This window comes from Mesocricetus auratus, unplaced genomic scaffold (genome assembly GCF_017639785.1).
Source record: "Mesocricetus auratus isolate SY011 unplaced genomic scaffold, BCM_Maur_2.0 Super-Scaffold_100014, whole genome shotgun sequence".
In the NCBI taxonomy this organism is placed as follows: Eukaryota; Metazoa; Chordata; class Mammalia; order Rodentia; family Cricetidae; genus Mesocricetus; species Mesocricetus auratus.
The window spans coordinates 8671316-8698310 of NW_024429197.1; the positions used below are offsets into that span (position 1 = coordinate 8671316).

The window sequence follows — 26995 nt, forward strand, 5'->3', positions numbered from 1 at the left end:
GCGGGCGCGCGCCGCCTGGCCCGGCGGAAAGTTTTCCTGGAGGAGTTTTGGCGGCGGTGGTGGAGACCGGAGCGGGCCATGGACGCGCTCAAGTCGGCGGGCCGCGCGCTGATTCGTAGCCCCAGTCTGGCCAAGCAGAGCTGGGCGGGCGGCCGGCACCGCAGTGAGTGTGTGCGCCCCGGGTCGGGCCTCCGCAGAGCTCGGGGCCAAGGTGGACCGGGCGGCCTCGTCCCGACCCGTGCGGCCGGGCCCCGGGGGTCATGTCCGGCTGCGTCTGGGGCGGGTCGGCGGGGTGCGGGCGGCACTCCGGGTCTCCAGGTGCAGCGCGGTGAGGACGCCTAGAGCCTCTCCAGCCGCTCCTGCCCAACCCACGGGGTCCACTCTAGACCCTGGATCCCGCAGGTTCATGCTCCGAGGGGCGAGCTCAGCCCGGGTGCCACCCGAGGTCCTCTCGTCCAGGCTATTTTCAAACCCTGTTTTTCCTCGTACCTTCCCTTGGGGACTGTCTAAGTCCCTGGGCACCTAGGCAAAAAGCAGACTCAGACTAGCTGCCACTTCTCCTGGGTGTCTGGAAGGGCGGAGAGGAGCCTCCCCAAGCCACCTCTCGGGTTTCTCTCTGGGAGCCGTCACCTGGCACCCTCCCCTGAGGCCTGAGAAAGCTAGCTCAGGTCCCTCCCTTTTCGGGAGTCGTTCTTACGGTATCACCTGTACCTTCCCTTCCTGATGTGAAGCCAAAGCGCCTGGACTCTGGCACACCCTCACCTGCCACTCACCTGGGGCCCACTGGCAGTACCCGCCACCCCACCCCCAGCTTCTTGCTAGCACCTTGCCTTGCCGGGCTCCACCAGGGGAGCCCGAGTTCCCTGGTCCCTGGAGCGCCAGCGTGTCTGGGCCTAGGGAGCCCGCCCTGCCCCTCCTCTCTCCCACTGTGGTGTTCCAGCTGTGGGTTCCTTCTAGCCCTGACTGGCATTGGGAACGTGCGCTGGTGCTTGCTGGTGGGGGTGGGGTCAGAGGCCCCTTGGGCAGGGCATGTACCATCTTCCACACTTCCACACACTCCCAAAATAGCCCTTCAAAAATTCGTGAGATGTGACCAGGACTTTTGAGCACGATCCTTCCCTTCCAGTGGATGAACCCTGTGGTTTTCTCCTGGGACAAGGGGGAGAAGGCTGGGTGGGGAGGAGGTCTGAGGGGAGGGAGCCAGGAAGCAGAGATGAATCTGGAGGAGCAGGGTGCATTTTGGATGGTGAGGCTTCCCTGCCACTTTAAGGCAGGTCACTCGTTCTTGATGGTTTTGTTTCCCAGTCTGCAAAATGGGGATACAATTCCTGTGGGGCTGGGGATGTGTGGTGTGTTCGGTAGGGTGCTTGCCTGGCTTGCAGGAAGTTCTCAGGTCCTAAATTCCTGTTTCCATCATCACATTTAGCAAATGGTTTTGTAGCAGCACATGTCTGTAATCCCAGCACTGAGGACATGGAAGCCTGGGGGGTCAGAAGCTCAAGGTCACACTGTGCCAAAAATGAGTTTGAGGCAAGCCTGGGCTAGGTGTTAGTTAAGATGTTGCTACTGTAGTTTCCAGGTTGATGGTAAGGTCTTTTTTGTAGTTCAGGCTGGTCTGGAACTTGCTGTGTAGACCAGGCAGGCTTTGAACCTCTGCCTTCTGAGTGCTGGGATTAAAGGTGTGCACCACCATGTCCTCTCTGCGAAACCTAATTCTTAACCAGGTTTGGCCAGCTCTGAGATGGGGGCCTCAGCCTGTCTGCACCCTGGAGGGAAGCAGAAGTCTTCTCCCCTCTCCCTGCTCCTCTCAAAGCTCTGTATTCAGAATGAGCTTCTCAGAAGCCTGGCCTGTCTTTGCCTAAGTGTCAAGTTCATGATCTTATTTTACCAAGAAGAGCCTTACTTCCCTGGGACTCTGTGGGACTGCCTGTCTGTCTGTCTGTGCTTTACTTGCCTAGGAGTGGCTTTGATGAATACATGCTCCTGTTTTGTCTCCGGTGTTTGACTTCTGTTAGCTCATTAGTACCTGGGAGGTGACAAAGCTTGGGATTCTTATCTTCAGACCCATTTTAGAGATAATGGCCTGGGAAGTAAAGTCCATGGTTCCAAGCACTGAGCACGTCCTGAGGCAGAGCTTCCCCAACCCGGGGATTTTAGCCACATACCTTGGTTTTTCTGGCTGTTGGGGGAGGGCACCCCCCACTCCAGGTTTGGCTGGCTGTCCCTAGGACCAATATGGACACAGGTTAGAGAGGAAGGCCTTGGGCGTGCTCAGAATGAGAGGTTAGGACCTAGCCAGTCCTTGGGTCTAGCGTTCATGGTCAAAGGCCAGAGCCTGTTAGATGGGTAAAGGAACTTGCTCTCAAGCCTGAGGACCCAAGTTCAATCCCTGGGTCCCAGGTGGTGGAAGGAGAAAACCGATCCCCAAAGGTTGCCCAGTGACCTCCACAGTGCTTACTTCTCGCCTCTTACAAAGTGAGGAAAAAAACAGCTCAGGCCTGACTGGAAAGAGGATTCCCTCCTCACGGCCACTTTCTCCATCTCTCTGGGAACCTTAAAATCTTATCTCAGTGCCTGACCCAGAATCACAGTTTTTTCCCTATTCAGCTGTATCTTGGGGTCACTGTGACCCTCAGATTCCTGTATGGGTTGTACTAGACTGTCAGAGAACCCAAGGAAAAAGGATAAAGAAACATAAGGTGCCCATTCCAGTAAAGGTAATTCATGACTCTGTATGGGGTCTATATTTACCTATAGGATTGTAACTACTGCTGGGAATAGTCCTTTAATCCCAGCACTGGGGAGGCAGAGGTAGGTGGATCTCTGAGTTCCAGAGCAGCCTGATCTACAAACCAGTTGCAGGACAGCCCGAGCCACATAATGCAGGGAATTCTGTAACAAAAAACAAAACCCAAAACAAAAAGCCAAATAAAACAAAACAAAACAGAAAACTGGACTGTCGATACCTTTGACAACAACAGGGCACAGTGACTCTGAGCGTGTCTCCTGATGGTGTAGTGAGGCTCTCCTCATTTCTGGTGAGGGAGAAGGCCACAGATAGTTGGTGGGGTTAGCAAGAATGCTAGGAAAAAGATAAGCGGCAGAGGGCAGCTTTTTCAGATAGGTGGTGACTGTGTTATTCTAGGAGAAGCTGTTCAGACATGGGTCCAAGTGAGGATTGTTTGGGAGCATTTCCCAAGAAGTGCGGTGAGGGCAGCTGAGAGGGGAAGGAAGCCCCTAGTGGACAGGGGAGCAGCCCCTGGGCCTCCCTACAGAGGTCCCTCAAGGCAGAGTTAGCAGTGCACCTTCTTGCTTCTGAAGGGCAATGGTTGGAGCAAGACCCACGATTTTGTGACCTGAGGATGTTACTGGTTGGGGGGCACCACAGGGCACTGGGTACCTCTAGTAGCCAGGCTGCAGGCAGAATGGCAGGCGCAGGCGTCTCCTGTCAGAAAGTGATCGGCCTAGAGGGGATCGGGTAGTAGGTTGTGGCAGCTTCTGAGAAGCTGACCTGGAAGACACAGGTGAGTCAGGGAGGGAAAACCCTGGGAAGAGCCTTTGGCTGGGGGAGCGCAGGTCGGAGGACACGGGACCAGAGAGAGGCTCCTCGCAGTCTGGTTACTGAGGGAGGGACAGGATGTTTGACGATCAGGTCACCCACTGTTGACAGAGGCCGGACACTCTCTTTGGGTGCCGTGGCATGTGTCACCCCTGTGGGGCTTGAGTATCAGAGCTGTCAGTTGGATCAATCCTTTGTTGTATTTCTTGCCTGTAGTGCTGTGACACAATGACTTCATAAAACTTAGTAAGCTGCCACATGTACATTAAAGCCCTTTGTGCAGCAGTGATGGCGACACTGACAGTGGCTGGTACTTATGGGGCTCTTGGTGTTGTTTCGGGCAGGGTCATGTGTGAGCTCCTCTGTCCTCATGACAACCCCATGGAGTGGGTATTGTTACCCATTTCCAAGCAACGACACTGAGATACAGGGAGGCTGAGGGACTGAGTAGCCCTTTCTTTTTTTCTTTTTGGTTTTTTGAGGCAGGGTTTCTCTGGCTTTGGAGGCTGTCCTGGAACTAGCTCTTTTAGACCAGGCTGGTCTCGAACTCACAGAGATCCGCCTGCCTCTGCCTCTGCCTCTGCCCCCACTGCCCGGCTTGAGTAGCCCTTTCTTGCCCTTACCTTTCCCTTCCAGTATGTGCCGGCATGAGGAAGCCCTGGCTCAGGTAGCAATCGCTTATTCACTTTTGAGAATGATATCAGTGGTTTTAGTTTTTGAAATTGGCTTAGTCTTTGTGTTGTTTTTGTTTTATTTTGAGACAGGGTTTCTCTGTGTAACCCTGTAACCCTGGCTGTCCTGGAACTCACTCTGTAGGCCAGGCTGACCTCAACTAAAGAGATCCACCTGCCTCTGCCTCCTGAGTGGTGGAATTAAAGGTGTGCATTTGCCACAATGCCTGATTTTTAGTCTGTTCACATCCTGAAACTTTCACCATGGAAGTCCTGAAAGAGACAATGAATTTGTTTTGTCATGTTCCTGGCAGGGCAGAGTTTAGGTTCTCTCCTAGGATGTCCCTGCCGCTTCCAAGACACCCTCATCAGGCTTGGGAACCAGGCTGGGTCCCTGGGCAGAGACTTGTTATCACTGTACCTGTGGGTTGGCTACAGTATTCAGACACCACCCAGCCAGGTCCCAGCAACAGGGGCCAGGGCAGGAAGCCTTTGGAGACCTTAGCAAGAAAGGAGCACGATGCCAGCTGAAGCTCCCAAGGCAGGTCATCTGTAAAATTACAAAATGAAAATAGCGTAGTCATTACCCACCACAGGGCTGAAAATAACTCGGACTGGAATAAGGCTTAGGGCGCAGGCCTGTATTTGCCCAAGGGCCTCTGGGAGCTGTCTGCTTGGGAAGGGGTGCAGCCTGGCTCTTCGATGTTTGTGGTGTCCTGTGGTAGGAGACCACACTGGTCTTTGTGTTTGTCTCAGTGCTCTTTCTTGGGGAATTTGTGGGCACCAGAGGCCCCGAAGAACCTCAGTGAAGAGCAAGTCACGTGTCCAGAAAAGAAAGGCTGGCCTACAAGGATAGGCAGGGGCAGGCAGAGACAAGGGGAGTACTCAGGGCAGGGGTCCTTCCAGCACAGCAGCCTGGGGAGCAGGCTTGAGGACAGGTCCTTTGGAGAAAGGCAGCTGCTGGGCATGGGTGTTGCTGCAGGGGGAGGCGTCTATAGAGTTCTGCTCAAGGCAGCAACAGCCATAGCCAGGATTGAGCAAGCCTACAGATAGATGCCTTCCGTGGGACCTGGCCCTCGGCCTCTCCTGCCTTGTCACACTGTATTTCATTATCTTACCCACTGTCTGAACAGCCCTGTGAGCCTGGTGTGTTTTCTTTCTCCATTTTATCCTATTTTTGAGACAGCCTCACTATGTAGCTCTGGCTGGCCTGGAACTCACTGTAGACCAGGCTGTCGTGGAATCCACAGAGATCCACCTATTGGGATTTGGGGCATGTGTTACCATATGCTCCCTTTATTTTGTAAGTATTTTTATTTTTTAATAATCTGCATATGTATGTATGTATGTATGTATCCGAGTGCAGGCTCCCACAGAGCCCAGACAAATGGAATCCCCCTCCAGCTGGAGTTAGAAGCATTGTGAGCTCTCTAACCAAACGTGGCTCAGCAGTATTCTTAACTGTTGAGTCACCTCAGCCCCCATTTCGGTTTTTTTTTCTTTCTTTCTTCTGAGACAGTCTCGTGTGTACCAGGCTGGCCTCTAACTGGCTGTGCAGCCAAGGATAATCTTGAACTTTTAATCCTCCTGCCTCTGCTTCCCAAGTGCTAGGATTACAGGCATGCTCCATCATACCTGGTTTATGCAGTACTGGGGGTGGAAAACAGAACTTCACACATGCTAAGCAAGCACTCCACTAAGTAAACAACACCCCTGGAAGAGGGTGGATGTGTAGATCACTGTAGCTCTGGCTATGTAGACCAGGCTGGCCCCAAACTCACAGAGATCTGCCTGCCTCTGCTTCCTAAGTGCTAGGATTAAAGGGTTTTTCTTATATGTGATCTCAAGATGTGGTCTAGACTAGCTTCTAATTTAGAATTCCCCTTCCTGGGATTGCAGGTGGGCACTGCCATACCTTGCTTGGAAAGGGCATTTTGGATATTGAAAAATAGATGTTGCACTGTGTGGTGGGGTATGTGTGTGTTCAGAGAGGAGGGGGTTTTCAGATGCCCCAGCTATCACTGGGTACCGCCATTCTCTGACTTGCTGTGTGATCTTGCACAGGCCCTGTGCCTCTCTGGGCTTTAGCTGAATCACCTGTCAAGTAAAGTGTTGGGTAGAGGGTCTCTGTGGCTGGACCTGGTAGCCAGTGTGGAAGTTGGCAGTACTGTAGAGAAGGGTCAGGTCAGGGAAGGAGGAATGTAGAAAAATGTCAAGCATTTGAGGCCAAGGAGGAGAGAATGTTTTGACAGCAAAGAGATCACCAGTGACCTTGGCAAGCTTTGGCCCTTTGGAATGAAGTGAGCGGAAGTGGCTTTGGACAGGGGCCAGGAAAGGGCTGAGCCAGAGGAAATGGGAGAGTGGGACCCAGAGATAGGGGAAGGATGTCTGCCTTAAGGCAGGGGTGGATAATGTGAAGAGGTCACTCGTGATTGATTAGTATTGCCTGCCTGAGGCCATAGTTGAGAAACGGGGAAGCAATGTCTGCCAAGGACACCAGCATTGGGCATGGATGTGTCTCGGGTTGGAGCGGTGGGCTGGGTGTCTTGAGCTGTGAGGAAGCAGCATTGGTTATTAGGAAATACCTTAGAGCCTTTTCCCGACCTTTGACTAAACTGGGGCAGTTTGCCTTATGGCCAGTTGTGTGATCCAGCGATCAGGAGCATGGGCAAGTTAGTGTCTTTTGCACTCCATCCAGTTCCTTGGCTGCAGACTAGGCATGAGAGACCTTCAAGGCTGCTGTGCCTACATTGTTGTTTGATGTGGCGGCTCTGCATATCCTGGAGATAGTGCTGTGAGTTTTGGTTTCTTCCAGAGCAGGGCGTTATTCTGGTGTCCTTACACAGAACTAGGGATACCATGGGGACTCTCTGCTTCCTTTTGGAGGATCTAATGGATGGGATGTCGTGTTGGGCTTTAGGATCATCTCAGTTGGGGCTCAGGAGACCGAGAGGGCATCATGTCAAACATAGCTGGGGTTGACATTCCTATACTCAGAAAACATTGAGTGCCAGCTGTGTGTCAGGCTTTGGGTGACCAGTCAGCAAAGTCCTCTTACCTGGGTCTAAGAGGAGGGGTAATACTTGTAGGGCCCCTCCCATGCCCACCCACAAACACATAGTGTCAGTGAGGGGCAGCATCTTACTTAACACAGATCCTGAACCATGAGCCATGTGAATGAAATGACAGAATCCGTGGAACTCAAGACTCTGGGGCACGGCCAAAGAAAGCAACAAGGAATCCAGAGGGGACAGGGACATGGTAGTGTCTCCTCGAGCCCAGGATTCCTCCCACTCCTGACAGTGCAGGAGTATACTAAGCTTGTATCATGGCCTTTCCATCCTGGCAGGTTGGGAAGGCACAGGACTTGTGGAATGGACACAGTCACCTGAGTACCTCCTATGGGTGTGGCACCTTTGGGTTGACAGGCAGGACCCTAACAGGGCTTTGCTCTCTCAAGTAAGCTTGGCCCCATTTCCCACTATGTGATGGGTGCTTAGCTTCAGCTCCAAGGAGGAACTGGGAGATGGCCAAACTTCCCTTGGGGTCTCCTTTGCCTTATCACTCTTTCCTGCATGGAGACCAGGTGGGGCCCTTCCCAACTCTCCCCTGCCCTGTCTTTTTTTTTTTTTTAAGATTTATTTATTATGTATACAGTGTTCTGCTTGCATATCAGAAGAGGACACAGATCTCATTATAGATGGTTGTGAGCTACCATGTGGTTGCTGGGAATTGAACTCAGGTCCTCTGGAAGAGCAGTCAGTGCTCTTAACCTCTGAGCCATCTCTCCAACACCCCCCACACCCCCTCTGTCTTTAACCCATGCTCGCCCCTCCTCCTTGCTGACATTAGTGATGGCCAGGACATCTTGAAGGACCCTTTCCATGGGCCATGGCTGCAGCACAGTGGAGCTAGTGATATTTTACTCTAACCCTAGTCCCTCTCCTTGGGTCACTGTGTCTTTGCTGGTCCTCAGTTGCCAATCTTTAAAGCAGGCGTGGGCTGGGATGTAGCATCTGGTGGGTAACTACCTGTATTTACCATGGTGGCTTTGTTGTCCCCTGCCTTCAACTCTCTAGCCTCATTTTCCTTATCTATAATATGTGTGTCTTAATTAGGGTTTCTATTGCTGTGAAGAGGCACCATGACCACGGCAGCTCTTTTTGCTTTTTTGAGTTTCTCTGTGTTGTGTAGCTTCAGCTGTCCTGTAACTCATTCTGTAGGCCAGGCTAGCCTTGAACTCAGAGAGATCCACCTGCCTCTGCCTCCCAAGTGCTGGGATTACAGGCATGCACCACCACCGCCCAGCCTACCACAGCAACTCTTACAAAGAAAACATTTAATTGTGGCTCACTTACAGTTTGGAGGTTCAGTCCATTATCATCAAGGTGGGACATTCAGGCAGATGTGGTACTGCAGAAGCAGCTGCTACATGTTGATATGCAGGCAACAGGAAGTAGACTAAGTGTCACACTGGTAAAGCTCGAGCATATGTGAGTCCTCAAAGCCCACCCCACAGTGACAGATTTCCTCCAACAAGGTCACACCTGCTTCAATAAAACCTCACCTCCAGCCAGGTGGTGGTGGTGCACGCCTTTAATCCCAGCACTCGGGAGGCAGAGGCAGGCGGATCTCTGTGAGTTTGAGGCCAGGCTGGACCGACAGCCTCCAAAACAATACAGAGAAACCCTGTCTCGAAAAACCAAAAACCAAACAAACAAAAAAAACAAAAAACCTCACCTCCTAATAGTGCCACTCCTTTAGGGGGTCATTTTCTTTCAAACCACCATAATGTGATAACCCCATCTCAAAGAATCAGACTGAGGACTCAGTGAGGGACCATTTACTGTCAGCATTGACACTGAGTTTGTGCACATGAGATGGCATAGCCAAGTCTTGACTCTAGACTGACTGACTCTGACTTGGTTTGACTTCCTGAGCTTTGAGGTGGCGGTCTGCAGCGTGTGACAGGTTGTGGTGCTCCCAAGGGTAAATGGGGACAATGTATGTGAAGCTGGTCAGGATTTGGGTAGGCTGGGAGGTAGTAGTGAGGATGGGGGTAACGCCAGGGCCCTTTGTAGGTGTGCTGAGGGGGTGGGTAGCGAGAGCCAGGCCTGCTCAGCACTCTGAGGGCTGCCTGTTCTGTGCTAGAGTTGCCAGAGAACTGGACGGACACGCGGGAGACACTGCTGGAGGGCATGATTTTCAGCCTCAAGTACCTCGGCATGACGCTCGTGGAACGGCCCAAGGGCGAGGAGCTGTCGGCAGCTGCTGTCAAGAGGATCGTGGCCACAGTGAGTGTCCAGACAGGACGACAGGAGCCCAGGACAGCTCCCCCTGCCCCAGCTGCCCTTGTCCCCAGGTGGGATCTGTGTGACATGTGCTTGAGTCTCCTGTGTCCAGCTCAGGGGTATTTCTGGAAATTGCCTATGTATTTGCCCGCAAGGGTCAGTTAGCATCCTCTTCAGACCACCCTGCCTTGACGCTTCCAGCCTTCAGTCCCCATCTCAGGCTCCTGGTGACTCACTAGCTCCAAGGAGGGAAGGAAGTTATTCCCCATTTACCATGTTCTCACTGCTTGACTGTGTGGTCCACCAAAGTGTCCTCCCCCTACCTCTGAGTGGGTGTGGGCCCTTTAAGTCCACTCCTAGGGTGGCCTTGACCTGTAGCTCAGGCTCTGGCATGTGGGTGGAGCTGGGTCCCTAGGTCATGGTGCTATGGCAATCTCTCAGCTACATGTCCCTGGGCTAGTCTCTTCCCCTCGGAGTCCCCGTCTTCCTGGACAGGAGGCAGGGCATGTTGAGCCCCCCCTGTGAGGGCCAGTTCTCACCAGGCATCGGGCTAGTGGGCAGCAGTTGTCCATTTGTGTCTCAGGAGAGTTGTCCTCATTTGCTTTTTGTTGCTGTGCTAAAACACTGACCAAAAATGAGTTGGGTAGGAAAGGGTTTGTTTGTCTTAAACTGAGGGAAGTCAGGACAGAGACTGAAGCAGAGACTTTGGAATGAAGCTTACTGGCTTGCTCAGTCTGCTCTTACATCCAGGACCACCTACACAGGAGTAACGCCCCCCCCCAGGGGACTGGGCCCTCCCATATCAATTGCCCACCAAGGAAATACCCCCACAAAGTTGCCTATAGGCCAGTCTGATAGCAGTGTTTTCTTAATTAAGGGTCCCTCTTCCCAGATGACAAGGGTGCTGGTTGAGTGTCTACCCTCTGGTACCTGCCAGTTATCTGAGCTGAGGGGCCTTGGAGCAGTGAGGTACAGGCCACTAGACAGGCTCCTCTGACCCCTGTGTGCCCCTAGGCCAAGGCCAGCGGGAAGAAGCTGCAGAAGGTAACTCTCAAGGTGTCGCCCAGGGGAATCATCCTGACTGACAGCCTCACTAGCCAGCTCATTGAGAACGTGTCCATTTACAGGTACGCCCAGCAGGGAGTGGCCGTGTCTGCTCCTGAGTGTCTCCGTGTCTGCTCCTGAGTGTCTTGTCTGAATCTCGGCTCTACAGCTGTCTGTCTGGGGTCCGGGGTATCTCAGTTTCCCTGGCTGTAAATGGGCTGGGGGCGTGTCCTGCCTCTTGGTGCTGTTAATGTAGTGCTAGCAAGTAACCCACAGTTCACAGGGATCTGTGCTGTGCTGTGGTGGCGGCTACTGCTGTCCCCTAAACAGCTAAAGCCGCCTCAGAGGGCCTGTGCCTCGGCTGCTGCTAAGTCAGGCTGGGAACACAGAGCTATGAAACCTGCCTATTCTCTCTGCCTTGAACACAGTTCTCAGATGTTCCCTCTCTGCTCCTAGGGGGTGGGGTCTAGCCCTGGGGACTCAGGCTATCCCACTTCACCGCAGCTGGCCAGGTGTAGGAGTAGAAAACTGGGTAGAAGCAGCCCAAACCAATGTTATCCATGGAGAAGCCTGAGGCTCAGAGAGGGAGTGGCCCACGACTGTGCCATGAGGTAGAGGCTGAGCTGCGATTTGGACACCAGTGGGAGAGCTGTCTGCCCAGGTCCCAGGCCTGGGTGTGGCAGGCACAGGTGTGCTGAGTGCTTCCAGAGGTCCAGTGGCCTTCAAGCCACTGTCCAGATTCCATCTGCCTTCCGGGGGCCTGCCAGCCCTGCCCTCTGGGCACTTCCGGTCTGTAAAGGAGTGGAGGGAAGGATGTAGGAGACAGTGTTCCCAAGAAGGCAGGAAGTGGACCAGGGGAAACCTGGGAAGACCTCCCAGTGGAGGTGGCTCCTTGCAGGACCTGGCTAATGGCCATCCTAAGCAAGGGATGGTTAGCAGGGGGCCAGATACCTGGGATAGAAAAAGTACTTGGGGCCGGGTGGTGGTGGCTCACGCCTTTAATCCCAGCACTCGGGAGGCAGAGGCAGGCGGATCTCTGTGAGTTTGAGGCCGGGCTGGACCGGCAGCCTCCAAAACAATACAGAGAAACCCGGTCTTGTTAAAAAAAAAAAAAAAAGATAAGAAAAAGTACTTGGGGACATGGCACCCCCTTCCCTTCTGGGGTGATCAATGGTGCTATTGAAGTATGATGAAAGTTTGGACTGCATTGGTGAGGGGTGAGTTGACTGAGCTGCACCCCGAGCCAACAGCCCCTCCCCTAACTGATTCTCAGGATAAATAGAAGCAGGGTAGGGTTAGACAAGAGAGCAGGCGATGCGGCCTCGGGGAGCAGAGGCTGTGGGCAGAAGTTTTGAAAGATCACTGTTTGCTGCAGAGGAAGTTGATGTCTCCCCTGCACCCACTGGGTCTCCTGAGCGGGTCATCTTCACACAGCCCCAGCTCTAGCCCAACCCCTAGTCACAGTTCCAGAAGGACCTGCTCATGTCCTGGTCTCTTGGGAGATAGTCCTGGGTATCTGGTGGTGCAGAGGATGAGAAGGGCAGTGTTAGGTGGGACAGTGTCTGCTTCTCCTTCCAGCCAGTTGACGCAGACCCCGCAGGATTGCTGTAGTTCACACCCTGGCTGTCAGCAGCATTGTGTCCCAGATCCCCAGCTCAGGATGGCTCAGGGCTTAAACAGGGAAGGATCTGCAGGGCTCTTGGTGCACTGGCTGGTGTGCAGTTGGGTTCAGATGTTCCAGTTAGAGCTGTGGCTTGGTACATTGTAGAGAGAAAAAAGAGGAAGGGACTTCTTTCCTTATTCCCCATGTCCCCTGCCTGGCCTGAATCTCTCCCTGACGGTGGCTCAGGATGCCAAGGCATGCCCTGGTGGAGACCCCAGGAGGCACATCCGGATGTGGTCACGTGGCATGCACATCCAGATGTGATGAGGTGCCGTGTAGGCCTGGTGATACTTCTTGATGCTTTTCAGGATCTCCTACTGCACCGCGGACAAGATGCACGACAAGGTGTTCGCGTACATCGCTCAGAACCAGCACAGCGAGAGTCTGGAGTGTCATGCCTTCCTCTGCACCAAGCGGAAAGTGGTCAGTGGGAGGGCCAGGCCCAGAGGGGACAGTAACAGGGAGGTAAAGACAGGAGAAAATCCCCACAAATGGATTGCAAGCAGCTGTGAGAGACCAGAGGGCACTGCGAGGGCTGGAGTCAGGCGGAGACTGACTGGACTGCTGTGGCCAGTGACCGGCTATACCCCCTGGAAGTACCTGGGCATATTTCTCTCAGTAACGTGATTGGTTGGGTTTGAGGCTGTGACACTGTTGTCATTAGTACAGTCTGGGGTACAGGCATTGTAGGGATTAGCTTGTGAAGATGGGAAACCAGAGGGACCCGTGCAAGGTAAAAGTGATTTCTCTGGATTAGGCTTTCTGCAGTTGGGCAGAGGCAGATGGCTCCTTTGCAACCCCCTCTGGGCCCATTTTGGAGCTGGGCTGCAAAGCGTTTTCTTTTAGTCTCCAGGGCAGTTCATAAGGTGGAAATGGTTAAGGTCTGTGTTGCCCTTCTTTAAGCCTTTTAGTTACAACAAGACACACCCCAGAAGCCAGTAATCTTGCTCATGATGGCACAGCCAGCCAGATGCACAATGAGGCTCTGCACCCGCAACCCAAGAGGCTGAGAGCTTCCTGTCCCTGCCCCTTGGCCACATCTGATGGGGCTGAGTGATGGAGGCACCTTGGTGGTCTCCAGCCTGTGCTGTGACTGGGTAGAAGCTGGAGCTGTTCTGAGGTGGTTGTTGACACCTTGGTTTCTGGGGCCTTTGAGGGTTGAGTGTCAGCTGGCTCAGCGTCTGCATCTGCCGACAGCTCAGAGCCTGATTCCCAGGCCCCTGGTTCTCAGAGATGAGACCTTTTCCTTCTCCATCAAAGGACACACGGGAACTCCACAGTCTCTGGTGCTTCCAGGACTGCAGGAACAAATGACAACAAACTTAGTGACTCAAAACAGCACAGAATCATCCTCCTCAGTCCGGGGAAGAGGCAGCTGGAATAGGCCAGCGGGCTTGCATTGCAGCCCTGGAGAGAGCCATGCGCTCCCTTTCCTTCCTTCTAGCGTGTTTTCACAGTCTACCTACAGCCCTTGCCTCAGGGACCCGTCCTCCATTTTTATTTTCAGAGGCACCTGTGTGTCATCTTCCCATAGTGTGTCTGTCTTAGTCACTGAAGAGACACCGTGACCAAGGCAACCCTTGGAGGAGGAAGCAGTAACCGGGAATGGCTTATGGTTCAGAAGTGTAGTCCATTATCATGGCGGGGAGCGTGGCAGCGTGCAGGCAGACACGGGAGCAGTGGCTGAGAGCTGCATCCTGATCCAAAAGCAGACAGAGCAGCAACCTTAGAGCCCACGCCAGTGACAGACTTTCTCCAAGGCCCCACCTCAGAGTCCTCCCAATCCTCAAATAGTGCTGCTCCCTGGTGACTAAGCATTCAGACTTATGGGCCTAGGGGGCCACTCTTAATTCAAACCGCCAGTGTCCATTCTTGCACTACAGCTTCTCTGACTCTCCCTCTCAGGTCCCTGTGGTGATAATGGCCACTGGATACCCCAGGTTTATCTCTCCATCTCAACGCCCTTACCCTAATCTTACCCGGGAGGCTCGGTTGCTGTGCACAGGACATTTGGGAGAAGGGGAGCAGCTGGTGTGCTGTGTAACTGTGGGTGAGCCCTGCCCGTCTCTGGTCTGCTTACCTATCAGCAGCTTGAGGAGGTCACCTCGTTGACCCCATGATCATCCCGAAGGCCCCGTTACTTTTACATGCCTATCTCCTTGCAGACTGTTTCCAGTCATCCCTCTGGGGTCCTACAGGGCTCTGAGCAGTGGAGGCCTCTGCTATAACAGCCTGGCTCCCACAGATGGTGGGAGACTTTGGTATGAATGAGGCCACATTGACTTAAAAACACAAGCTTACTGTGTTCCCCCTGTTTGCTTCTTCCTCCTCACTGACGGAACCAGGCAGGGCTGCTGGCCCCAGGTCATTACTGCAGAGTCGGCCCTGGTGGGAGGGGCATGCTCATGGGAAGCGGCTCCCTCTGGGCTGGGGTTCTGTGCAGCACAGGGAGCAGGTCCAGCCATTCAGAAGGAGGCCTGGGCCGGAGGACATAGGTGAGAGGCAGAAGCCAGCTACCCATGGCTGTGACTAGTATGGCCTCATGGATGGTGGGCAGGACTCTCTCTGGGCACCCAGCTAGCTGTGATCTTGCTTCTACCTGCTTCTATCCTTTGTCTTCTGGGGTTTCCAAGTCACTCTAGGGTGGTGTAGGTTCCTCCCGGGGCTTTAAGACCTTAGCTGGACTCTAAGGCCAATGGTGTGACGACCTTCAGGCCCGGGATTCTGTGATTATCTGAGGGAGAAGCAGGGCTGAGTTAGGGGCCTTGGCTCAGCTCCACCCTCTTTTTCTGTCAGTTGTCTCCAGTTTGTGGACAAGGCTCTGCAGAGTACAATAGGGACCTTCCTAAGTCTGTGGGAGAAGGGCCGGCTTTGACCTTGAGTCTGGGTCTTGGCTCTAGGATGGTGGTTTTTGGACCTGGAGGTTAGAGTTACATGTGGAGACTGAAGCTCTAAAGGATGAGGGCTTAGGGATCAAGTGTGCAAAGAAGCACAACTTGATGTGGTGTGCTGGGCCTGAAGACTCACTAGGTAGCCAGGCATGGTCAGCCTACAGGACCCACGGTGCACATATGGTGCTCACTGAGTCTCCACCTTTCCTTGCCCAAGTACAATAGATGCCCAAGGTTCCTTCTGGGGCCCCCCACAGTGCAACCCAAGGACTCCCTTTCCTGGCCTTATTTGAGCACGGTCAGATGGTCACTGCAAGGAAGTGGTTCCCTATGCTCATGTGAGAGGCCTCAGCTTAGCAAACACAGCCTCTGTGACCAGAAGTGGAGGTGGAGGAGTCTGGGCTCCCAATGTGGGCACAGGCCTGGGCACCCCGGTTCTGTCTGACAGGGGACAGCGCTATTTCTTCCATGTGGGCCTTGGTGTTCTGGAGTAATCTGTGCAGAGGTTAATATGGGAGCCAGGTATGCGTAGAACTGGTTTGGGCTGCATACTTGGCCCTCTTTGACTTACTGATAATACCTGCTTGGACAGACCAAGATAGGGACAGGGACAGCTGGACCAAGAGGAAGCTTCTGGTCATAAGAGAGCCCACTGCAGAAGTCCCAGGAGGGCTGTGCAGTGCCCTGGGGGATGCAGGTGCTCCTATGATTCACACTGCTGGGGTCCCTGGGGAATAGGCCACCCCAGGCCTTCCCAGGCCAGACCTGCAGCGGCTGCACACTTTGCTTCACATCTCGGGTTATGTGTTCATTGTGACTCACTGTGCAGGACACCAAGGCAGAGGCGCAGGGATATGCGCAAATGAACCAGACTTCTGTGAGCAGCACGAACCCGTCCTCAGGTTCCTGCAGGCAGATGCACTGGTGTTTCCATGGCCTTGCCACATGGGTGACCAGCCCTTGTTTCAGGGTATGGCGATCTGACTTGGCTGGTAATTAGCCCATATTTTTAGTTCATGGGTAATTCTCAATGGTAACTGGGTCTATTAAACTTGATTCAGACGTGACAGCTTAAATTGTAAACAGCTGTGAAGACTTTCGCACTTAATTACCATATTTAAGTTTTACCATAAAGCATCCTCACTTCCATCAAAAATGTAAATGATGGAGATATTAAAATGAGATTTTTATACTTCGTGAAGTTTAATTGGGGAAGATCAGTCAGTTTGGAGATTTTGAAAATTTTTTTAAAGAATTTTGAAGGTGGTGGCCCCAAATTTATTTCTCAATTAAATTGAGTTGTCTGGTGGAGGCTGCTTAAGCCTGAACTTGCTCTGCCATTGAGTGTGGTGCCCTTCTCTGGGGCTTGCTCCCCGAGCTCTGGGCAGGTTACCCCACGATTGGGGCTAACAGGAGATTGTAACAGATCTGTGTGACAACTGGGAGTTAAGACGCCATCACAGCCATCTGAGGGCTCTGCCTGAGCTCTGAGCTGTGGCACTGCTCTTGCTTGAAAGGAAGCATTCACAGGGGATATAAGCATGTGAGCTAGGGACACTCTCATCTGCAGATTCCAGAGGGAGGTGAGGGGAGCCATAGAGCCCCGTGCTGGGGACAGGAAGAAGGTGGTGGCATGTGACTAGGACTTGAAGGGGGAGCCAAGGCACCTGCTGGCCAGTGCTAGATGACTTTTCTTCCTTACCATAACCAATGTCTTGATTGTGCCGCCTCCTACTTGGCTGGGATGTCAGTTATCAGCTGCTGGGACCCTCGATGCCCTGTAGTCCTGAACAGTGTGGCCTCCATCTCTCTGGCTGTAGTTCACTCAGGCATGGCTAGGTCCTCCCACTCCTGGTTTCTGTTGTCTCAAGGGCTCTGAGTGTAAGGAATCCTCAGATCACCCAGGAGAATTCCCAGAAGAAGTCCTCAGAGTTGGTTTAGGTGTGCATGGCAGGAAGGAAAAAGTAGAGGTGAATGGCCATTGGGGAGGGCCTGGACAGGAGGTGCCAGACTGGGCCCCAACTGCCTCTCTAGAGTGTGGCTTCATTATGCCCCAGGCTGCCGTAGGAAATGGTGGAGCTAGGCCCCTCCCTCCTGCCCGGGGTGGGGTGGGTGCCCCCAGCCCTCCAGTTCATACCTGCTTTTGCTGGCTGACACCCATCCCCACCCTCATTTCCTGTTTTTCAGGCACAAGCCGTCACCCTCACTGTAGCCCAGGCCTTCAAAGTTGCCTTTGAGTTTTGGCAAGTGTCCAAGGAAGGTGAGTCTCTTCTCGGAGGCATGTGAGTGATGTGAACAGGAACGGATACAGGCCGGAAGTCAGACCTGATCTGGTCCCCTGCCGCATCCCCTGCTGGGCTTGTGGTTTTGAACAGGTCTCTAAGCCTCAGTTTCCCCATCTGGACAAAGGCCATCTTCCCCTTCTCTGTTTGGGCTTAAGTGAACTCTGGAAGGTGTCCTACCTCCGTGGGGAGCCCTCATACTGCCCCTGAGAGCCCTCAGCTTGCCTTCTCCTCAGGGACTCATGGAGACAATGCTGTAAGGGCCTCAGCAAGTCATGCCTTTATCCCACAGAGAAAGAGAAGAGGGAGAAAGCCAACCAAGAGGGAGGAGACGTCTCAGGGACCCGCCGTGACAGCACCCCATCGTTGAAAAGCTGTGAGTCTTGGCACTGAGCCTGCCCTCCATCCATGGCTTCCCTCCTGAACTCTTGCTGTTTCCTTTCGTTCTGTTAAATCAGGAATACGTGTGCCTGTGGGTGGCTAAGGGGGGTGCTATTCTGATACACACCAATCCAGGCATGTCCCCACTAATCCAGACATGTCCCCGCATATATGCATATGTGCTGTCTGCTTCACATCCTGTTACCCAGCAGCCTAGATGGTACACTTTTGTTTGATTTTAGTTTTTTGAGACAGGGTTTCTCTATATAACAATTGGAACTTAATTTGTAGACCAGGCTGGCCTTGAACTCACAAAGATCCACCAGTCTCTGCCTCCCACTGCCTGACTACTTGGTGCACTTTCAAACATTCAATTTATGTCATAAATATGCAAATGTAAATATGTGGGCTCCAGGGTCTCCCTTTGGGAGCCACAGATTCTCTCCTGTGGGCAACTGTCTGGGGGGGGCAACCCCTGGGGGGTGTCAGAATAGGGCTCCAGGTGGTCAAGGTTCGTCCTACATCTGGACAAGGTCAGGGTCCCAGAGCTGATGAGGACTGGTGCAGTGGGAGGGTCCTGGAACGTGTCTGCGGAGGAGGCTAGAGGAGTAGATGTGTGTCCTGATGCCCCTCCTGACCCCTCATAGTGGTTGCCACTGGGAACCTGCTGGATTTGGAAGAGGTGCCTAAGGCCCCGTTGTCCACGGTCACCACTAATACCAACAACATGGACGAGACACTGAGGCCTCAAGTCTTAGGCAACAGCGGTGTCATCTGGGTGAGTAGTTCCATGGCCTGGGCGTGGTTTTGGGAGCCAGTGTTAGCCAGGTCTCTGAACAAGCCTTAAGTGGTTCCCAGACCCAGGCCCTGTCACTGTGAAAAATGGGCCTCTGGAAGGACCAGATCTAGCCCCTCAAGCCCTAGGTGGAGTAGCTGAACAATGTCCCCTCTGAGCCCAAGGTTGTGTCCCCAGCAGGCCTGGTTCCCAGCTGGGCCATCTCCTCACAGTACTCAGTCTGAAACTAGATGTCTGTGGCCTTCCCTCTCTGATCAGCAAAGGCTCCCTTGTTCTAGGCATGGCAGGTTTGTGCCTGGCACCCCTCCCTTCTCAGCTGTCTGAATGCACAGCCGGACTGCAGGCTCTCAGGGCTCATGGCCAGTGCCTGACCTCTGTGTCAGCCTTTTTACTCCCTCAGTGATGACTCCGACCTTCCATGGCATCTCCCAGAGGAACCTGAATGGCCTTTAATTTCAATTTTCATTTGGAGGTGGTTAGTTTCAAACTGCATTACAAAAATAGCACCAAGTATTCCAGTGCCCCGTAGACACTTTGTCATCAACACGTGAGAATGACCATGGGACCATGCTCCAGCATCTGGAGAATGCCAGACTGTGCCTGCCATAGCTCCCTCCTTTTTTGGGGGAGGGAGTTTGGTTTGATTTAGTTTTTTGAGACAGGGTTTTTCTGTGTGACCCTGACTGTCTTGGAACTCACTCTGTAGCCCAGGGCTGTCCTCAAACTCAGAGATCCCCCTGCCTTTCTGTGTCAGTCTTTTTACTCCGTCAGGGAGGACACTGACCTTCCACAGCATCCTCCTGCCTCGTCCTCCCAAGTATCTGTGACCCCAAGCCTGTGCCACCAGGCCAGTTTATCTCTTCACATGATGGGACTCATGTGACAACTGTCAGGTCACCTCTGTCTGTTGGGAGCAACCTGGGTATCCCTATACCTGTCCCTTGCTGGAAAGGTCCACCCTTGCCTTTGTCATGTGTCCTAAAGGCCTTAGAGGGGTTTCACATGGCACTTAGCTCCAAGGCTCTGAGTTCCTAACATCAGTTACCCTGAAATAGCACGGGACTGTGGCTGGCCTTGGGCATGAAGGAGGTACAGTCAAATGTTCTCTGTCCTTCTCTTTGGGGCTAGAAAGCTGTGGAAATCATGTCACTTACTTTACAGAAGGAAGAGCTACGTCTCAGAGGTCTGAAACATGCCTCTTCTTTTTTTTGGTGGGGAGGGGTAGGAGGTTCTGAGACATGGTTCATTTGTGTAGTCCTGGCTGTCCTAGAACTCTCTCTGTAGACCAGGCTGGCTTCAAACTCAGAGATCCACGTCCCCAGTGCTGGGATTAAAGATGTGCATCTGTATTGCTTAGCTGAGATATGCCTTTTCTTGTCCTGGGCCCCAACTTTGGGTCCCTGTGTATAAGGCCTGCCTATGCTAGTTTCCCTAGGCACCCCCTTCCAACACACATACAGGTCCTGGGTCCCTGTAGCTCCCTTGGGGAACATGGCTTCACCCAGAGTTCTCACTTCTTGCTTTCTTTCTAAGGAGTTGGACGATGGCCTGGATGAAGCCTTTTCAAGGTAAGACTTTGAGGGCCTGTGCTGGGGATGGGATGTGGGCCTTGGGCTGGACCTGGCTACTCTTTACACTTTGGCCTTTGTCCTGACTGAGAACTTACTCTAGCTGTCTACACAATAATTCTTGAGTCCCCCAGGGACAGGGAGCTTGCTGTTATGAGTGCGACCTTTGCAGGGTGTCTTGTGCGAGAATGCTTTTACGGCTCTGTAGAATGCTGGCTCAGCTTGTCATTTCCAACATGTCATGAAGAAGGCTGCAGGCAGGACTGGGCCACTGGGGTCCCAATACTGAGTCTGGGCCCTGAGGCCCCTCCTTCATTCCCTTTGGATGTGCAGCCCCTTCAGAGGCGCCTGCCTCGGGGCTCCGCTTAGGGTTTGCAGCTTTGCCTTGACCTTCCCCTCCATGCCAGGGACTGACCAGCAGGCCAGGCCCTTCTCAAGGAAGCAGCCCTTCCCCCATCTTCTCTGCTTCAGTCGCCAGTGTCACCCACATTTGAAAACAGCTTCATCCTCTTTTCCAGAATGTTCAGTTGTCATGGGTCCTTACTAACAATCTCAAACGAATCCCTATATAATATAATCCCTGGCCCTGACCAGCCCCGTGTCCGCTGACCTGACCATGAACACCCTTGTATCCATCAACTCACAGTGGGGGCCCTGGGGACCCTGCATGGACTCAGTGCTGTCAGAGGCCTCCCTCCAGGCACACACACCCTAGGATTCCCCCCAGCCCCCTGTACTGACCTCTCCAGGTTCTTATGGACATTAGGCTTGTCTCCTTGTGTGTCAATTGTTGGGAAGCACATGCATACCCTGGTTACGCCAAGTTTCTTCTCGTGGCTGAACACTTCCTACCTACAGCTGGCCTCTATTAGAGTAGGGCTCATGGCCTGTCCCAGGGCTCTGACCCTCTTGGGCACCCTGTTGTCAGGGGGTGGGCTCTAGCTCCCCTGCTGAGCTTTTGAGTCTGGCCGTTTTCCCACTCATGTCCCCTCCCTCTGTCCCCATGCTGGCCAGGCTATGCCTGTTCATTAGCCCCTGCCAGCCCTTCCTCTGTTGCTTGGCTTATACAGCTTTGCCTTCCAGGCTGGCACAGTCACGGACGAACCCTCAAGTCCTGGACACTGGACTGTCAGCACAGGACATCCATTATGCACAGTGCTTATCACCCACCGACTGGGACAAGCCTGACAGCAGTGGCATCGATCAAGATGACCTCTTCAGCTTCTAAGGCCTAGGACTGACAGGACACAACTGGCCTTGACGTGTGATGGACCAGAAGGCACCTGCAGCAGAGCAGCCATCACACGGAGCCGTCAGCTGCTCTGGCAGAGCCTGTGGATGAGAGCTGTACAGTCAGGCAGGGAGGGAGGGCAGGAAGAGCCTGCAGTGTCCAGTCAGTGACTCCTGGTTTATGCTCGGAAACCAGGTTTGCATCAGGCACTCACGGCGTGTGCAGGGCAGCGCCTGGCCTCCTGGTCTCTCTCCTGGAGCCAGTGCCCCTCCTGTGGGTGTCAAGACAGTGACCAAAGCATTCCGTGTTCCTTCTCTCTGGGGCGTCCTTACTCCTCAAGCAGTGAGAGCCTATTATTTGTGCACTGGAGGGGACATGGCCTTCAGGGAAGCTGGGGTCCTCAAGTTCTGCTTCTTCGGGGCCTGGTAGCTAAGACTCTCAGAGAGGCAGCCCCTGACCAAAGACACGTAGCTCTGCACTTTATCTCACATAATGGACATGGTCCGAGGTCCTTGATGGTGCTGTGGGAGTAGAGCTTGCCTCCTGCTCTCCCTCCACAAGAGGGTCACAGTCCCTGAGGTGGCCTGTGTAGTGCTACCAGCGGCCCAGACTCCAGAATCTCACCACCACTCTGGGAATCACCTCTGCGTGGCTTTGGGGCATCCGTAGCAGACAAAGCTGCGTCTGGACTTGTGTTTTCTGTGTCCTGTGTGTCCTCACCTTCTGCCTCCCCATAATTCCTGGAATGATACCAAAGCCTAGCACTAGGTTGTGGCAGGATATTTTTCATCCATTTTACAGATAAGGAAACTGAGGCAACATGTCAGGGGATGGAGATAAGAATAGAACCCAGATCTGATACCAAAGCTGCTGTTTGTACCGCCAACCTCTCACAGCCCACGCCTCCTTTCTCTCTAGCTCTGTTGTCCTCCCAGGAACCAAAAAGCCCTTGCTATTTTCTGACCAAAATGTGTTTCGTAACAAACCATCTGGTGCCTTTCCATGGCGCGGGCCTCCATGCCCTGCGAGCTGCCACACTGCTGAAGTCTTTTGATTCCATGGGTTAAATGGAATCCTCCAGAAGCATCTCGCTGCCCCTGACACTGCAGCCCCAGTAGTCCCCCCACCCCTCCCGGTGGTCAGGCAGTCCAGTGGTGAGCTAGCTGTCCTTAGTCTCGCTGGTCCCATGGGCTCTGGCATCCTGAACCTCAGCCAAGCCACAAGCACCTTTTTTATTGCTAGGAGCCCCCAGTGGCCGGGCTTGTGTGAGCATGTCTCAGTAGTCCCAGGAAAGACACACCAGTATGACTTAGAGTTCCCAGCTCTTATTGGGTGGCTGAGTCAGACCCTTGCCTTGGGGAGGGCACCTGGAGAACCCTCCCCAGAATCAGGGTAGCTCCTTTTCCCCAACCATCTCCAGGGTCCTGAGTATGAGGGGCTGCCATGGTGTTGGGTGGTGCTGTGGTCTTGACAGCCGAGGCTGCTGTGTGAAGCTGGAAAGGTGGCTCTGAGAAAAAAACAATAAATGTTCCCATTTTTTAAACATAAGCATCACTTGGGTATTGCTGGCTACTAGGGGCAGTGTCATAGCTCCTGCCCTTTGATGATACGTGTCAGAGACTGAGGTATACCACATGCCCTTGTAGTACCAGAATAGAGGGTGATGGCAGGTTCCCTGCTGATGAGCCAGCAGGGTACCTTTCTCTGCAACTGTCACTGTATGACAAGGTCACCAGTGAGTGAGGCATCGAGACCACACCAGTGTGTCTGCGCTGACAGTGTTTCCAACCATATGTCCTGAGCCCCTGAGGCATGAGTGTGTGAGATGTGAGTGTGCAGCCCTTCCCAAGGACAGCATTGCTCCCATGACTCCAGTGACTCGGGCTTGCAGGCTTACTCTGCTGCTACTCATGTTTTGGTCCTGGGCTCAATGTTAAAGATGACATGGCCCATGCAAATTCAGGTTGTGTGACTCTGTGTGAAGGGGACAGAGATAGAGGTTGGGAGTCTAGCTATGGCCCTGGGTTAATTACCTGCTTTTTTGAGCCTTGGTTTTCCTGTCTGTAAACAGGGCACAGCAGTCTCCTGTGCCTATGTCCCTGGGTTTTGAGACTATTGACCATTATCACATTATTGGTAGTTGAGACCTCTGGTGGCTTACAGGTTATCTCAGAGCAAAAGTCATTTGAATCGAATGTGTAAAGTCCCAGTGAGACTCAAACAGCGAGTACCAATCTTAGTGCACTTCCCGTGTGCCAGCTGACTTAGAGAAGTCACGGAGAGCCCAGATGCTGTTCCATTCCTACTGCTGAGAGCACCGAGCTTTGCTGGGAAGGTAGCCCTGTCCTGAGTGTCTGGTCAGGCCACAGCCCCGTCTCGTATCCCTAGCCCTCATCCTGTCATGTAGCGACTTCCCAAGAGATGGTTATGCTCCAGCTGCGTGTGCCTTGCCCAGACTCACAATGACCATTCCAGCGAGGCTGCATTCCTCAAGTTCCATGGGCTTTTGTCTGGGGACTCCCCAGCCACTGCTCCTTCCTGTGGCTTGTGGGGGCCTGGGGCATTTATGCAATCCTCCTGTTTCAAGTGTCCAGAGGCAGAGCCTCTGATGCCAGCCGGCAAGCAGACTCTCTTAGAGGCCCAAGTGGATCAGAGCAGAGTAAAGAATTCTTTCTTCTTTTCCCCATAATTTGAAAAGACACTCGACAAGCTCACCCTTCTGTTTAAATTTGGCCAATGCCTTTAGTCTCCGGATGTCTCAAATTATGGATCCTGAGCCCAGCCGCCTGCTCTTTCATGCATAGCTTTCAGATAAAGTGGAAGAACAAAGCCACCTTTCAGATTTGATGTGACCTTCTGCTCCTCTGGGTAGACACTGTGTTGGCTCTCCAGGAGAAGCCATCACAGTTAAACCTTTTGAGAGTTTTTTTCAGCCTCTGTGCTTGGGACACAGGCTTGTGCCTGGCCTGGTTCTACCTTCCCCAGGGCTGCAGTCGGGGCCCTTGTGACTAGCCTCGGCATTGTTGGTCTGCCTTGGCACACTAGGAGGTGTGTAGGTGGCCTTAGAACTACCTAAAAAACTGAATCTTTGTTTATTCTTTGACAATTTTATACATCTAAACATCATCTTGGTCCTGTGCACCCTGTCCAACCCTCCAATCCCCACCTCAAACTCCAGCACTTTCTTTCCCCCCTTTTCCTTTGTTTGTAGCCTGCTGAGTCCAGTTAGTCCTACATGTTGAAGTGGTCTTGGCTTGCTCTTGTGTAGGTAGCCACAGATGCAGTGAGTTCCTTAATGTGCTGGCCATGTCCTGTCTAAAAGAGTTTTCACAGTATCTTCCTCTCCCCCTAGCGCTTAGCATCCTTGGTACTCCCTTTTCCACGGTGTACCTTGGGGAGGGCTGTGAGGAAGGTTGATGTAGATGCCCCACATAGGGCTGGGCACTCACCAGATACTGCCTAAGCACTTTGACCCATTGAATTTCACTGTATTAACTGCTGACCACTGCAGAGAAGCTACCTTGGCCAAGGTTAAGGGCAGCACTGACCTACAGGTATAAACATAAGTGTTGAGGAGATAGTGTAGCACCGTGTTCTTTAGCAAAACAATAAATTATTCCCTGGGACTGTGATTGCCCTCGCCATGTGCTTTTGACCAGGCTTGCGATACCAGGCCCGATTTCTCCCTGTAGAGCAGATCTCAGATCTAAAAGTGATTGGTTATCCTGTAACCTTTGTGCCACTATTGCATTAGGGGGCACATTGCGCATGGTAGATCAGTATCGTAGCATGCAGGGTGGATTGCTGGGTAACATTACTGGTCTGTCTGTCTGTCTGTCTGTCTGTCCCTGGTGGCCTGCATGGCTCCTTCCAGCACTGAACGCTAGTCAACAAAGAGGAAGCTTTTGGGTCGTTTAGTGTTGTTGTTGTTTTTTTTTTCTTTTGGTTTTTACGAGACAGGGTTTCTCTGTATTGTTTTGGAGGCTATCAGTCCAGCCCGGCCTCGAACTCACAGAGATCCGCCTGCCTCTGCCTCCCGAGTGCTGGGATTAAAGGCGTGCGCCTCCACCGCCTGGCTTAGTTTGGTTTCTGTGCCATGCAACCAAAGTGTGTACTAGGCAATAGAATCTTCACCATCTAGTTTTTGGTGACCTCTGGGGCCTCCCTGACCATCAAATTGTAGGGAGAAATCCCGTATGCCCTCACTTCTTAGATGCAGTATCTGAGGGACAGGAAAGATAACAAGCTGACTTGAGCCCCACATTTAGGAAGAGGTTAAGCCTGGGATTTGAACCCCAGGCTATCTAAGTCTAAAACTTACTTCTGCCACTCTGCAGACCGGCAGCACCAGCAGTGGGCAACGTAAACTCCTCTGGGAGCTGCTTCTGGGGCCCTGACTCCACAGGCAGCGGTGGCCGGTGCCAACTGCGTAGATCTCGTGCCTCTTCCCAGCTGGCTGTCCCCCCCCCATGCTGCTGGTCTGGTCATGTCCAGCGTGGGACTCTGCAGAACCATACGCGCATCACATCAGGCCTCATCTTTCCTGGGTGACGTTGTCCAGTCTGCCAGCACAAGGTGCCTTACCACAGGAAGGACAGTGAATGCCGGCGTGAGGGCTGGAGGCAAGGGAACCCTTTGCAGTGCACACACAGCTTGAGCTGCTCTAGAGACTGCAGGCGTGTCAGCCAGCGTGAGGTGACGGCTCTGAGGACTATACAGGTTACTGCAGGCCTGGGGCTCAGATCCCATGTGTCCTGGAGTGGCCCTGCCTCTGCAGGTCACTGGGAACACTCAATGAACATGACCTTCCTGCTCAGAAGGACAGCCTTGACCAAATGCCAGCACGGTACTGCTGGGGCAGCTGGGAGCTTCCAGCCAGGACAGGTGTGGGCCGGGACACAAGGCCATGCTGCTAGGCAACAGATCTGCAGATCACCAGCCTGGCATTGTCTCTGGGTGATTAGAGGCCTCTGCTCTTGACCCTTCATAGTCCCAGGGGCCGGGCATGCTCCCCAGAAGTCCCCTGTCGTGCATACTTGCCTACACCAGCTCGACATTAGACAACTGGGTTGTGGGGTGTTCTAGGGGATTCCAGGTGGGCTGCTGAGTGAAGGGACCTCAGAAGGAGTATAAAAGTTGGGGATACCCTCAATGACTTGGTAACTCTGATGTTGGGGGCCCTGTCTGAGTCACTCCATGGCCAGGTGCTGCCTCTGTGTAGCTATGTCTGAACCATGGCAGAAAGAGCAGACCCCGCCTATGGTTCCGAGCCCTCAGAGATCTGGCAGCCCCAGGTCAGTGGCAAAAGAGGGGTTCTAGTGTCACATACTCCCCAGTAGGCACTGAGTCTCTTCGCTCCCAGCTCAGTAGCCATGCAATCCTTCCTGGGCTGTGTTGCTGAAACTGTGTGACTAACTCTGTGTCCTGACCAAGGATCTTGCTTTTCAACATGTTTTCAAATAAAGGTTCTCATGTCAGTGTGTGGTGTGTATGCAGGCACAGGTGTGCCATCCACATGTGGAGTAGTCTGGGGACAGCTTTTTTTTTTTTTTTTTTTTTTTTTTTTGGTTTTTCGAGACAGGATTTCTCTGTATTGCTTTGGAGGCTGTCCTGGAACT

At 53.1% G+C, this 26995-nt stretch overlaps 1 protein-coding gene across 1 annotated transcript; it reads left to right on the forward strand.

Moving 5' to 3' along the window:
• Ldlrap1 (low density lipoprotein receptor adaptor protein 1) lies at nucleotides 1-26854 on the forward strand. The gene is made up of 9 exons (XM_005079591.4): nucleotides 1-163; nucleotides 9382-9524; nucleotides 10536-10648; nucleotides 12537-12651; nucleotides 17307-17379; nucleotides 17694-17777; nucleotides 18430-18560; nucleotides 20112-20146; nucleotides 21230-26854. Exons 1-9 carry the CDS (start codon nucleotides 79-81, stop codon nucleotides 21372-21374), a joined length of 924 nt encoding a protein of 307 aa, XP_005079648.1. The 5' UTR covers nucleotides 1-78; the 3' UTR covers nucleotides 21375-26854.
• Nucleotides 26855-26995: the final 141 nt, after the last annotated feature.